The sequence below is a fragment of the Ruditapes philippinarum genome, unplaced genomic scaffold (assembly GCF_026571515.1).
Source record: "Ruditapes philippinarum isolate M1 unplaced genomic scaffold, ASM2657151v2 ctg19865_1_1_1_1, whole genome shotgun sequence".
Classification (NCBI taxonomy): Eukaryota; Metazoa; Mollusca; class Bivalvia; order Venerida; family Veneridae; genus Ruditapes; species Ruditapes philippinarum.
Window position 1 is genome coordinate 1 of NW_026860952.1, and position 14,187 is coordinate 14,187.

The 14,187-nt window shown below is 34.2% G+C and overlaps 1 protein-coding gene across 1 annotated transcript; it reads right to left on the bottom strand.

The window, feature by feature from the left end:
- Positions 1 to 2,837: 2,837 nt before the first annotated feature.
- LOC132714012 (integrator complex subunit 4-like) lies at positions 2,838 to 13,965 on the bottom strand (the record flags this gene model as incomplete). Its single annotated transcript, XM_060696747.1, has 4 exons — positions 2,838 to 3,108; positions 9,716 to 9,836; positions 12,875 to 13,172; positions 13,703 to 13,965. Coding segments are annotated over 4 exons (843 nt in total), but the record flags the coding sequence as incomplete, so codon positions are not given.
- Positions 13,966 to 14,187: the final 222 nt, after the last annotated feature.

Here is a 14,187-nt window from a genome sequence, read left to right on the forward strand (position 1 = left end):
ATTTGAACAAACTTGGTAGACACGCATTAGAACATGTTTCATGCTAAATATCTTAGCTCTAGCTCTTTGGGTTCTTTAAAAGAAGATTTTTTAAGTTTTTACTATATGCATATAGGGAAAATCAATGACCCCCTGTGGCGGGGCCAATTTTGACCCCAGGGCTTTTATTGAACAAACTTGGTAGACACTCACTAGAAGATGTTTCATGCCAAATATCTAAGCTCTAGCTCTTATGGTTTTTTAAAAGAAGATATTTAAAGTTTTTTCTTTCGGTTGCCATGGCAACCAGAGTTCTGCATGGAATTAAATTCTTTGAACAATTTTTAAAGATGACCACCAAAGGAATATTCCTGTGAAGTTTGGATGAAATTGGCTTAGTGGTTTATGAGGAGATGTCATTCAAAGTAAAAGTTTACGGACGGCTGACGGACGGACGGACGCCGGACGAAAAGCGATCACAAAAGCTCACCCTGTCACTTTGTGACAGGTGAGCTAAAAAGTACATGTAACTCATTCAAGATTTAAGTAATAACTTACATGTTATGTGTCATTAATGTCTGATTTTGAAATAATTATTTACCCACCATATTTCTACTGCAGTTAAGACTATTTTTGCACATTCTGACCTCACTCTTTTGTTATTTACGTGGATTGTAATTGCCGTTTGCAATATGTGAAATACGTTCTAGGGTGCATGAGCTTGAACGGCAGTCCTTTTGCTGGCACCAACAGCACTTTTCAGGGCTACCATTTCATATTGTCTCAGGTTACTGTACATTTAGGTTCTCATTGACCGCCGTTCAGTGACCTACTTTTGGCTGAAAATTCATCTTTGGCTAAAACTCCGTGAAAATTGCATGGAGGTAAATTACCACCACTTTGTGCTTCAGAATTAACTCTTTAAGGGCATGACTGGTGACTTGTCCGGGGTCTGTACTTGACATTTTGTGCCCTTACGGGCGGATGGACCCTCATTAGGCATAGACTACATACATACACATAATACGTAATACACTTCTTAGCCATATCCCTACTTCGGTCTCTTACATTTTTTTCTTCAGCAATGAATCGAGTAAATAAAGATCACGTAAGGCAATTTCATTTGAAGAATGCGTGAAGATTTGGTAGCTTTATCGCAGAAACATAGCGTTTGATAAATGTTTATAAAAGACTGTCACCCGCTAATTAAAAAGTCTACAGTATACTTCGGCAATATTTCATTTTTTGAAATGTCGACAAGGAAATAGATTTAACCACAAACATCGACTTGTGCTCTTTTGTTAACAAATAGGTTGTGGAGAAATTGTTATTGTTTCCACTTATCTGATAATTAGAATTAGACAGGTCAGGGATCTGTGCATTTTGCAAAAAAGCATAATTTTTTTCAAAAAAAGGAAAAAGACTTATAAATGCATCTTGTATAAAAATTGGCTTTGGTTGTATAGGTTATGTGCAAGTTCTAAAGTACATTGGAAGAAAATAAAGAAATTCCCATTACTCATCACCAGGACAGAAAGTAATGTTGAAATATTGCTGAAACTGTATAAATGCTGTATACGGAAAATTGGAATAAAACTTTAACACACAACTTAGTCTTGATTTCACTCTAGACGCTTTATTTCAAAAAGCAGCCAAATGACTTAATTACATTATATTGTTTGCTTGATATGATATGATTATGATATGATTATGATATGATTATGATATGATTATGATTGGATCCCTACTCTGACCTTTATACAGTTCACAGAACAAGATGCATTTATAAGTCTATTCCTTGTTTTTTTTTATTGTTTGCTTGAGAAATTCATATTATATCATTTTATTCTGATGGACATGAAACAACTTGACAGAATAGGGAGAGTCAAACCTGGAAGAAAAAGGAATACAGATTACATTTTTTGAATATATTTATTAATCAGATATTTGCCATGAAAACCTGTTAGGGCTTAATGTCAGCATCTTTTATTCTAAAGTAATTTCTCAAAGTCAAAGTAACAAAGGTATTTCAAGACTTCATGAATACAAAACTGAAAATATCTACTATTTTATTCATCACACTAATACTTGTTTAACAGTGTAATATAATGAAAATATTGCAGTAAATTTTCATTTATTTTCTTCTTATCTTCTTGACTTAAAAGGCATAGGGAAATGACAAGTTTAAAAATACAATACAATGTATTTATTAAATATTTCTATAGTTTTTAACACAGGAGAAAAAAAAAGTTCCATGGGAAGAAGACAATTACATCTGTTCAAGTTCAATGTATTAACTGACATTGAAAGTTTACAAAGATACCATATTTGATTCACACATTGCCTAAAGTTTTATATGAATTAGGTACCTAGTCAGATTTTCCGTTGATATTTTCACACTCCATCTCTGTATTCACATTTTGAGAGCCTTGCATTACTTTCACGTACATCATGTCATAACATTGATTCATGTGCCTTTATCAACCACCCTTAGCTTAATCAGACACCTCATCAATATAGTCATATTGAAATAAAATGAAGAGTATGGAATATTTTACCTTTTAGTAGTTTTAAAATAGTTATTTAACTAATGAACCTTCGATACAAATAGAATTTTTAGAATTTTTCTAAGCCATGCCTGATAAATATTGTAATATCAGACACTAGCATGCTTTATTTGTGATAAGCTTCAGCTCTCTATTTCTTTAAAAAGAAATGTGAAATGTATAACACTGTGATATTCCTCTTTGTCTATTTGTTCACATTTTCAATTATTTTTATACATGTAGCTCTTACATTTACAGAAAGTGTTTTATTTTCATATTTTTCTTCTTTCAATTGAGATAAGAACTTTCACATTTTATTTTACTAATGTTCACATTTGTTCTACTTTTATCTTTTATGAGGTTTAGGCGAGATAAGAACTTTCAAGTTTTATTTTACTATAATGTTCACATTTGTTCTACTTTTATCTTTTATGAGGTTTAGGTGAGATAAGAACTTTCACAGGTTTACAGAGTTCTATGACATTACTGTCTTCTTCACTACTGGAGGCTGATTTGGTCTTGAACTTTGTTTTGGCAGCAGATGATGAAAGAATCACTAGACCTATTTCAACTGTGCACGATTCTGAAACAAGAAAATGCAAAACAAAAATTCAATTAAAAATGAGATATAAAATAAGGAAATGTTTGTCAGTTAAAATACTGCCTTATATTCAGACACCTTTATCCCCTTTAAAAAATTTGGAGAACAAATTTTCTCTTACTTTTATACAAAGAAAGAAAACATTAAAGCTGCATGCTTGAAATATTTCAAGAAAATCAATCTTGAGAAAACTGTACTAAGATTTTAAGGGAAGTCAAAATATTCACAATTTAAGAAATAATCTACATATTATAAGCGATAAATAATTGTTTTTGCATTATCTGTCACCAGATTTCTACTGCGCTACCTTGACAGTACATTATATTTTTGCATATTCTGACTTTCATAGATTTTAAATGTTGTTTGCACTGTGTAAATTATTATCTTTATTCATTTGACAATATTTTACATTTTCATATATTTTAAAAATGTTCACTAAAATAAGCATGTTTTTGAAGGCAAGAATCATCTGTGTTTGTTTATAATATTAATTTGAAACTTAATTGAAATAAAGTAAAAATCATGGTTTAAGTATTCTTTAGTGTACATAATGGCAATTCACATAAATGGAATGAATACAAAATGTGACAGAACCTTAAAGCATGAAAATAAGCAACATTAGTTCCACATGTAAAGGGACATAAAACAAAGTTCTGATGCAAATGTAAAAACTAGAGAAATGTATACTTCTATGTAAAACTAGAAATGTGTCCATAGGACAAGGATGCCCCCACACGCCACTGTTCTGTCAATCTTATGACTCTAGGTCAAATATTTTTTGGACTACATGTGCCACAAGTTGAAAACTAAAAATCAACAAAGGGCCATAATTCTGTAAAATTTGGTCATAGCAAAAATTCCTTCCTTTAATACCATCTACACATTAAGGTTGTTAATCCCTGGAAGTTTAAGCAAAATCTGCCATCCGGTTTAAGAGGAGTTGCGTTCACAAAATTTCTACAAAGTATATAATGAAAAAATCAAAAAAGGGCCATAATTCTGTTAAATTTGGTTGCAGCAAAAATTCCTTTCTTTACTACCATCTACACATTAATGTTGTTCATCCCTGGAAGTTTAAGCAAAATCTGCCATCCGGTTTAAGAGGAGTTGCATTCACAAAATTTCTACATAGTATATAGTGAAAAAATCAACAAAGGGCCATAATTCTGTAAAATTTGGTCGCAGCAAAAATTCCTTCCTTTACTACCATCTACACCTGAAGGTTGTTCATCCCTGTAAGTTTAAGCAAAATCTGCCATCCGGTTTAAGAGGAGTTGCGTTCACAATATTTCTACATAGTATATAGTGAAAAAATCAACAAAGGGCCATAATTCTGTTAAATTTGGTCGCAGCAAAAATTCCTTCCTTTACTACCATCTACACATTAAGGTTGTTTATCCCTGTAAGTTTAAGCAAACTCTGCCATCCGGTTTAAGAGGAGTTGCGTTCACAATATTTCTACATAGTATATAGTGAAAAAATCAACAAAGGGCCATAATTCTGTTAAATTTGGTCGCAGCAAAAATTCTTTCCTTTACAACCATCTACACATTAAGGTTGTTCATCCCTGTAAGTTTAAGCAAAATCTGCCATCCGGTTTAAGAGGAGTTGCGTTCACAAAATTTCTACATAGTATCTAGTGAAAAAATCAACAAAGGGCCATAATTCTGTTAAATTTGGCCGCAGCAAAAAATTCCTTCCTTTACTACCATCTACACATTAAGGTTGTTCCATCCCGTAAGTTTAAGCAAAATCTGCCATCCGGTTTTAAGAGGAGTTGCGTTCACAAGATTTCGGGACGTATGGACGGACGGACTGACGGACAAGTGCAATGCTATATGCTCCCACATTGTGGGGGCATAAAAATAAAGTAAAAACTCCATTTTAAACTGAATCTACGTATCTTATGTCGAAAAAAATCATAAAAACGACTGACATATCATCTTACACTATCAAAGACTTTCCTATGTAAAACCAAAGACAAACTGTTTGTAAAAATTTAGAGTAGCCTACAGTCTAAAATGTTTCCTTTCCCTCTACCCTATTATGTGTTAGAATAGAAATACATGTACATTTTTATTCATAAATGTGCTGAAGTATAAGACTGCAAGGTATGTTGTTAAGATGTTCAGGTATACGACCTTCGTTGATCTTAATACTGTGCATCTCCAATATTATTACAGCAAAACACACTCAAAATTTAACCCTTAAAGTGCTGGAACCAAAAGCATTAAGCCTTTGCCACCAGTAATATTAGCCAGGCCAGCCTGCACATCCGTGCAGCCTGACCAGGCTCTATACTGTTGGCTGACAAAAAATTCAAATTGATATGATATCCCTAAATTTGAAAATAGACAATCCCAAACAAATGAGGTCGCTCACCTGTATATAGGCCCCCCAACCCCCCCCCCCCCCAACGTTGCAGGGCCAATTTAACCCAAGGGCTTTTATTTGCACAAACTTGGTAGACACCCATAAGAAGATGTTTCATGCTAAACATCTAAGCTCTAGCTCATTGGGCTTTTTAAAAGAAGATTTTTTTTAAGTTTTTACTAAACACATATAGTTAAAAACAATGACACCCATGGGGCCGGGCCAGTTTTGACCCCAGGGCTTTTATTTGAACAAACTTTGTAGACACTTACTAGAAGATGTTTCATGCTTAATATCTAAACTCTAGCTATTTGGGTTTTTCAGGGTTCCCTCTGGGTCAAAATTAGTTTGCGCCACCAAATTCGCCAATCAGAAAAAGTTGAAGCCAATGGCTCCAAAGTTGGAGCCAAATAATTCTGCAAGGGAGACATGCCTATCTTTGCTAAGATTTGCTAGCAGTTATATATCATTATGATTACAAACACATATTTATAATATTTCATTTTATTACAGCTGCACATGTTTATTATCTAAAATATAGACATATTATTATGTGGTTTTCAAATTCCATTTAAATAAATACACATGCATAAATGTAATCAAAAACATCATGTTAAGTTAGTCATGGGAGGTCCTATTTTCCACTGTTTTGCCAGTATAGCAGTTCTTCTCACAGGCTGGACTGAGCCAAGATCTTTCCCAGCTTCTACCCGACAATCTGGTGACCTACAGATACAAAATAAAAAAAAAACAACATTACTAACAAGAACTGTCGGAGGACAGTAACGCTCGACTATTCGAAAATTTGTCACAAGGGTGTTTCATTGAGTATAATAATGCTTACCTATATGAATACATAAAATTGTCCGAAAAGATACAAACTCTTCAAGTTTCAATACATTCCCTTCAGTAGTTATGGAGATACAAGCTTACATGCAAAAACTTAACCAAGAATTCATGAGTCGAAAATGGGGCATAATTATGTAAAAAAGCAAATCAGAGTTATGGGACTTGTGCCAATCATCTTAGATAATCACAGAGAACAAGTGTGTGAAGTTTCAATCCATTCCCTTCAGTAGTTATGGAGATACCAGCTTACATACAAAAACTTAACCAAGAATTTCTAAGTCGAAAAAGGGGCATAATAATGTAAAAAAGCAAATCAGAGTTATGGGACTTGTGCCAATTATCTTAGATAATCACAGAGAACAAGTGTGTGAAGTTTCAATCCATTCCCTTCAGTAGTTATGGAGATACCAGCTTACACGCAAAAACTTAACCAAGAATTTCTAAGTTAAAAAAAGGGGCATAATTATGTAAAAAAGCAAATCAGAGTTATGGGACTTGTGCCAATCATCTTAGATAATCACAGAGAACAAGTGTGTGAAGTTTCAATCCATTCCCTTCAGTAGTTATGGAGATACCAGCTTACATACAAAAACTTAACCAAGAATTTCTAAGTCGAAAAAGGGCATAATTATGAAAAAAAGCAAATCAGAGTTATGGGACTTGTGCCAATCATCTTAAATAATCACAGAGAACAAGTGTGTGAAGTTTCAATCCATTCCCTTCAGTAGTTATGGAGATACCAGCTTACATACAAAAACTTAACCAAGAATTTCTAAGTCGAAAAAGGGCATAATTATGAAAAAAAAGCAAATCAGAGTTATGGGACTTGTGCCAATCATCTTAGATAATCACAGAGAACAAGTGTGTGAAGTTTCAATCCATTCCCTTCAGTAGTTATGGAGATACCAGCTTACATACAAAAACTTAACCAAGAATTTCTAAGTCGAAAAAGGGGCATAATTATGAAAAAAAGCAAATCAGAGTTATGGGACTTGTGCCAATCATCTTAGATAATCACAGAGAACAAGTGTGTGAAGTTTCAATCCATTCCCTTCAGTAGTTATGGAGATACCAGCTTACATACAAAAACTTAACCACAGGGACGCCGACGCCGACAAATGGGTGACTGCATTAGCTCGATTATTCTGCGAATAGTCGAGCTAAAAATTGACTTCATCCAAAAATCAATGAGAACAAAAAATGAAATAAATACTAAGTATTTTTAACAATGAAAAATATTGTTTATTTTAATAGGGTTTGCATGTGAATAGACACTTCAGCACTTTACATTCAGATATGAAAATATTAACATTGCAGTAAACAGACTGGCTTTAGATCAATCATTAGTTTTTTATCTTGTTGTTTTTTGTTTGTTTTTTTCTTAGGGGGGGAAAGGGTTAAAATTATGTTGTTTTTTTATTTCTATGGACCCCATTGGAAATAAGCATTTAGCTTAATGGGCTATCCATAGGTGCATAGTACTTCTTATTTTATTTTTTATGACAAAAGTGTGCTCTTTTATGCAGTTTTATGATCTCATTTTATATACACATGTATATGATTTATATAATTATGTTATCTCTGTATGATTTTATATTTTGTATCATGTGCTATGTTCCTAAAATGTATAAATAAAAAAAAAAATAAATAAATTAGTGAAATTATTCTTTTAATTGTCATCCGATTTAATATTCAAACTGTAATTATTTTTAATCAGTTGACTTACCTAAAGTTCAATGTTTGTCAACATAACAGACGATCTTTCACTTCTCTGTTCGCTACTAACACCTGTTGACCACACATGTTATTATCAGTGCTCCAAGTCAGAGAATGAAAGACGTAAATTGTTCCAATTAACACATTGACACTTTCATCTTCACATGTTCCCGAAGTGTCACACAATTGATGACATAATTGATTATACGGTACCCGATTATACAGTTTGATAAACAAACTAATAGTGCGTGACCTTTCACATTTAGGTTGCTTATGTATTGACGCGGCCGCTTATGACATTTAAGTGTACTAGTTGTCGCATGCTTTTATCTTAGGTTGGCGCCAATTAAATTCGCCAATTAAAGATTTTATGCGCCAGAATTAATATTTTGTCGCATTTGGCGCCATTGGCGAGCGACAGCGGGAACCCTGGTTTTTTCAAAGAAGATTTTAAGTTTTTGCTATACACATATTAAGAAAATCAATGACCTCCGGGGGCGGGGCCAATTTTGACCCAAGGGCTTTTATTTGAACAAACTTTGTAGACACTCACTAAAAGATGTTTCATGCTTAATATCTTAACTCTAGCTATTTGGGTTTTTTCAAAGATGATTTTTTAAGTTTTTGCTATACACATATAAGGAAAATCAATGACCCCCGGGGCGGGGCCAATTTTGACCCCAGGGCTTTTATTTGAACAAACTTGGTAGACACCTATTAGAACATGTTTGATGCTAAATATCTTAGCCATAGCTCATTGAGTTCTTTAAAAGAAGATTTTTTAAGTTTTTACTATATGCATATAGGGAAAATCAATGACCCCCTGGGGCAGGGCCAATTTTGACCCAAGGGCTTTTATTTGAACAAACTTGGTAGACACTTATTAGAACATGTTTCATGCTAAATATCTTAGCTCTATCTCTTTTGGTTCTTTAAAAGAAGATTTTTTAAGTTTTTACTATATGCATATAGGGAAAATCAATGACCCCCTGGGGCAGGGCCAATTTTGACCCAAGGGCTTTTATTTGAACAAACTTGGTAGACACCCATTAGAACATGTTTCATGCTAAATATCTTAGCTCTAGCTCTTTGGGTTCTTTAAAGGAAGATTTTTTAAGTTTTTACTATATGCATATAGGGAAAATCAATGACCCCCCGGGGCGGGGCCAATTTTGACCCCAGGGCTTTTATTTGAACAAACTTGGTAGACACTCACTAGAAGATGTTTCATGCCAAATATCTAAGCTCTAGCTCTTATGGTTTTTTAAAAGAAGATATTTAAAGTTTTTTCTTTCGGTTGCCATGGCAACCAAAGTTCTGCATGGAATTAAATTCTTTGAACAATTTTTAAAGGTGACCACTAAAGGAACATTCCTGTGAAGTTTGGATGAAATTGGCTTAGTGGTTTATGAGGAGATGTCATTTAAAGTAAAAGTTTACGGACGGACGATGGAAGGACGGACGCCGGACGAAAAGCGATCACAAAAGCTCACCCTGTCACTTTGTGACAGGTGAGCTAAAAATGGAAGTGGGACAAGTCCATTTAAAATATTCAGCATGTTAAGGGATAAGATGTATTTTCTACAGCAAAACTATCTTCTGGCTGCAATTTATAATCAAGATTATAACTATAACAATGAAAATATGTTACCTGACCAGTGCCCATGTGAGAGAAGAACATGTGTTGTTAGTCTATGACCGAGGGCACTTCTCTTACGGACATCATGTGATGAAGGTATGGTCAATGCTACAGTTGTATCAGGATACTTTACCTAAATTTACAGTCAAAATGAGAACAGACAATTTGAGACAAATGAACTGTATTAAAATTCAGTTAAAAATGTATATATCACCATTTTCCTACAGGCTATAACAATGATCTTTCTATGGCACCAGTACTGGGCGGGTCAGCCCGACGTTCATGTTTGGAGCTCATTGCAGCTTTTAATTCAGCAGATTTAAATGTCAAACATGTACTAATTCATAAACATTCAATAAACTTATACAAAGGAGCTCCATTGAGGTTCAAAAGCCTTACGTATAAACTTTGCCTATAGATCGACTGGGGATATTAAGGTCAATGCCTCTAGATGAGCCAAACGATTTCAAAACAAGAGGGCCATGATGGCCCTGAGGTCGCTCACCTGTATATAGCCCCCCCCCCCGCCTTGGGCCAATTTTTACCCAAGGGCTTTTATTTGTTTATTTGAACAGACTTGGTAGACACCCATAAGAAGATGTTTCATGCTAAACATCTAAGTTCTAGCTCATTGGGTTTTTTAAAAGAATAATTTTTAAGTTTTTACTATACACATATAGTTAAAAACAATGACACCCCTGGGGCAGGGCCAGTTTTGACCCCCGGGCTTTTATTTGAACAAACTTTGTAGATATTTACTTAAAGATGTTTCATGCTTAATATCTAGACTCTAGCTATTTGGGTTTTTTCAAAGAAGATTTTTAAGTTTTTGCTATACATATATATAAGGAAAATCAATGACCCCCCGGGGCGGGGCCAGTTTTGACCCCAGGGCTTTTATTTGAACATACTTGGTAGACACCCATTAGAACATGTTTCATGCTAAATATCTTAGCTCTAGCTCTTTGAGTTCTTTAAAAGAAGATTTTTTAAGTTTTTACTATATGCATATAGGGAAAATCTGAATGACCCCCTGGGGCGGGGCCAATTTTTACCCCAGGGCTTTTATTTGAACAAACTTGGTAGACATTCACTAGAAGATGTTTCATGCCAAATATCTAAGCTCTAGCTCTTACGGTTCTTTAAAAGAAGATTTTTTTTAGTTTTTACTATATGCATATAGGGAAAATCAATGACCCCCCGGGGTGGGGCCAATTTTGACCCCAGGGCTTTTATTTGAACAAACTTGGTACACACTCACTAGAAGATGATTCATGCCAAATGTCTTAGCTCTAGCTCTTTGGGTTCTTTAAAAGAAGATTTTTTAAGTTTTTACTATATGCATATAGGGAAAATCTATGACCCCCTGGGGCAGGGCCAATTTTGACCCCAGGGCTTTAATTTGAACAAACTTGGTAGACACTCACTAGAAGATGTTTCATGCCAAATATCTTAGCTCTAGCTCTTTGGGTTCTTTAAAAGAAGATTTTTTAAGTATTTACTATATGCATATAGGGAAAATCAATGACCCCCCGGGGCGGGGCCAATTTTGACCCAAAGGCTTTTATTTGAACAAACTTGGTAGACACTCACTAGAAGATGTTTCATGCCAAATATCTCAGCTCTAGCTCTTATGGTTTTTTAAAAGAAGATATTTAAAGTTTTTTTCTTTCGGTTGCCATGGCAACCAGAGTTCTGCATGGAATTAAATTTTTTGAACAATTTTTAAAGGTGACCACCAAAGGAACATTCCTGTGAAGTTTGGATGAAATTGGCTTAGTGGTTTCTGAGGAGATGTCATTTAAAGTAAAAGTTTACGGACGGACGCCGGACGCCGGACGGACGCCGGACGAAAAGCGATCACAAAAGCTCACCCTGTCACTTTGTGACAGGTGAGCTAAAAATTAAACTTGAGAAAAATGTACTATGATTTTAAGAAAAGTAAAAAAGATGCAAGATTCAAGTAATAATTTATGACTGCTTATACAGTATTTCTCTGCTTATTTCTACCATGTGACTAACTCAGTAAGGGCTATTTTTGCATATTTTGATCTCTCTTTTGTAATTTATGTGAATTGTAAGTGCCTGTTTGCAATGTGTTAATTGCTTTCTTTACTCACTTCACAATTTTTCACTTGTTAATACAATTTTTTAATTTTAATGAAATTTAGCATGATGCTTTAAAATAGAAATATGCTTAAAATTAAATTGAAAATCAAGATTTTTTTTTTTGTGATTCTTAAGCTGACAATAATGTTTAAACACTTTTTCATTTGAGTGATTTTCCATAATTGAAAAATATTATTCTGGAAAAACTGAGTGACAGAATGAACAGAAATTTGCACATTCAGAGCTACATCAAATTGTGCACAACTTTATCAAACGCCGTCATGTAAAAAAAAATCTGTGGAGTTCCTTTAGGATTTGAAATGAAAATATTCTATTGTTATTGGTTAAAGGTAAAATCATAGCTCTTTATAAATTAATATATCAACAGTACAAGAAGTTATTGGAGGAAACAGATAATGTTGATCAAAGTGGAAATGTACTATACATGTATATGGCACATTGTCACCCTAGTGCAGAAATGGGTTATCTCCTATTAAATCATATAAGAAGTTAACCCATCACTGCACTAACAACATATACATTTAATAAATTTATATTATAAAGTACAGAAAAGTTCTTAGATACCAAATAAAGAAATCAAAAGCATAAGTGCTACATGTACTAAATAAAATTCTTTATATTTCAGGGCTTTTTTTCCTTCTATAAAAGGGGCCGATATAAGGCCCCTTCACAATTCAAAATTGCACTTTTTTTCACAAAGTGGCCGAAAAAAATTCACAATTTCAAAAGAAATTTCACAAAATATTGGGACTTTGTCTTTGAAATACATTGTTTACCCTCCAGTTAATCATGGTTTACGCCAATTTCAAGAACACAGAAATGGTTTTAATCAATTTAAATGGTTTAAGCACATGTTAAGCGGGTTAAAGTACCGACTTGAAGACATTTTCCGGTTTCATAATGTTGCTAAATGCCAAATAATATGTATTACTAATGCAATGTTTTTTTCACAATTTAATTACAAATCACGCTTTTTTCACAAAATGAACAGGTCCAGGCCCCTTCACAATTTTGACAAAAAATGCCCTGTAATTCACTCACCTGAACTCTGACATTTTCAATCCGGGACACATTTTCAATATCGGCAATTAATAAGACCGCTGCTGTAAGCCCTGCAGTAAATTTGATAGGATTATCCGACACTTTAGATGGCTCGTGAATAACAGCATATGCCTTCCTCACTTTATTCATTAACATGCAAGTGACTGGACGTACAAGTTTTAGGGCAGAATGAAGCACATTCTGTACATTTGATAGCTGGTTACTTTTTAGATTCACTAACTCCGAGATTAGGTAAGACGTGCAACTGTCTGTATGGGAATCCGTATATGTTAAAAACCTGAAAGAAAAGACAGGATAAATAAAACAAGAGGGCCATTGTGGTCTAAGATCGCTCACTTGAGATTGATTGCTAGAAAAGGTCAAACTAATGAAATAGAGAAGAAATTAGCTACAGGCAAAGGTCTGCACATTTAAGTTTGCCACAAGATTTAAATGTATTTTCTTATAAGTCTATATATACTAAGTGACTGCCAGGGTGGGGCCAATTTTGATTCTAGGGGCATGGTTTATGTAACATTTAAAGAGGACCATAAGGTGATGCTACAAGACAAATATCTTTGCTCTGGTAAATGTGATTTTGGAAAAATATAAATTTATGTCTTGTATATACAAATTAAGTACTGATAGAGATAATGTGTGGCTTAAGTCCCAAATATTGAGCTAGACTATAAACTGTAAGCTGACCTTTCTTTATATCAGAATCTTAAAACAACTAATTTTCTTGCTAGCTTCATTGAATGTCATATTCAAGAAAGACAACTCTTTTCTATAAAAGGTTTTGAGAAAACTAAAAAAAAGTAAACATACTTTTGTAAACCACAAAGGTAGTTTGTATACACATCCTGCGCTTTCATCTGGGTAGCCAGCTCTTGTGAGTTGGCCAAAGTTGACCCTAATCTAAAGGTCAAGGCCTTCAGTTCCGTCTGCTTTATTAGAGAGAGATCATTGTTTCCAAGTCCTAAAAAAAGCGTCTGCAGCCTATTGGTCAGATTTAAGACCTTGTCTACCAGAACATTTAGGTTGCTAACGGTAACACTTCCTGTTAGGATGTAGGCATGCTGGGACATCAACTGCAGGAAAAAAATTCTCTATGAGCTTCATATTAGCAGAATGATACAAACATATGGGTTATATTTAAGTATTCATTGTTAATACAAGAGCGATCAGTAATCACATGTGTCGCCTCATGATGGCCAATTTCATGTTGGGACAAAGTTTGTGACAGACGGACAGACAGTGCACAACTAGACTTGGTACGATCATTCCTGTAAAGTTTGGATAAAATTGCACCA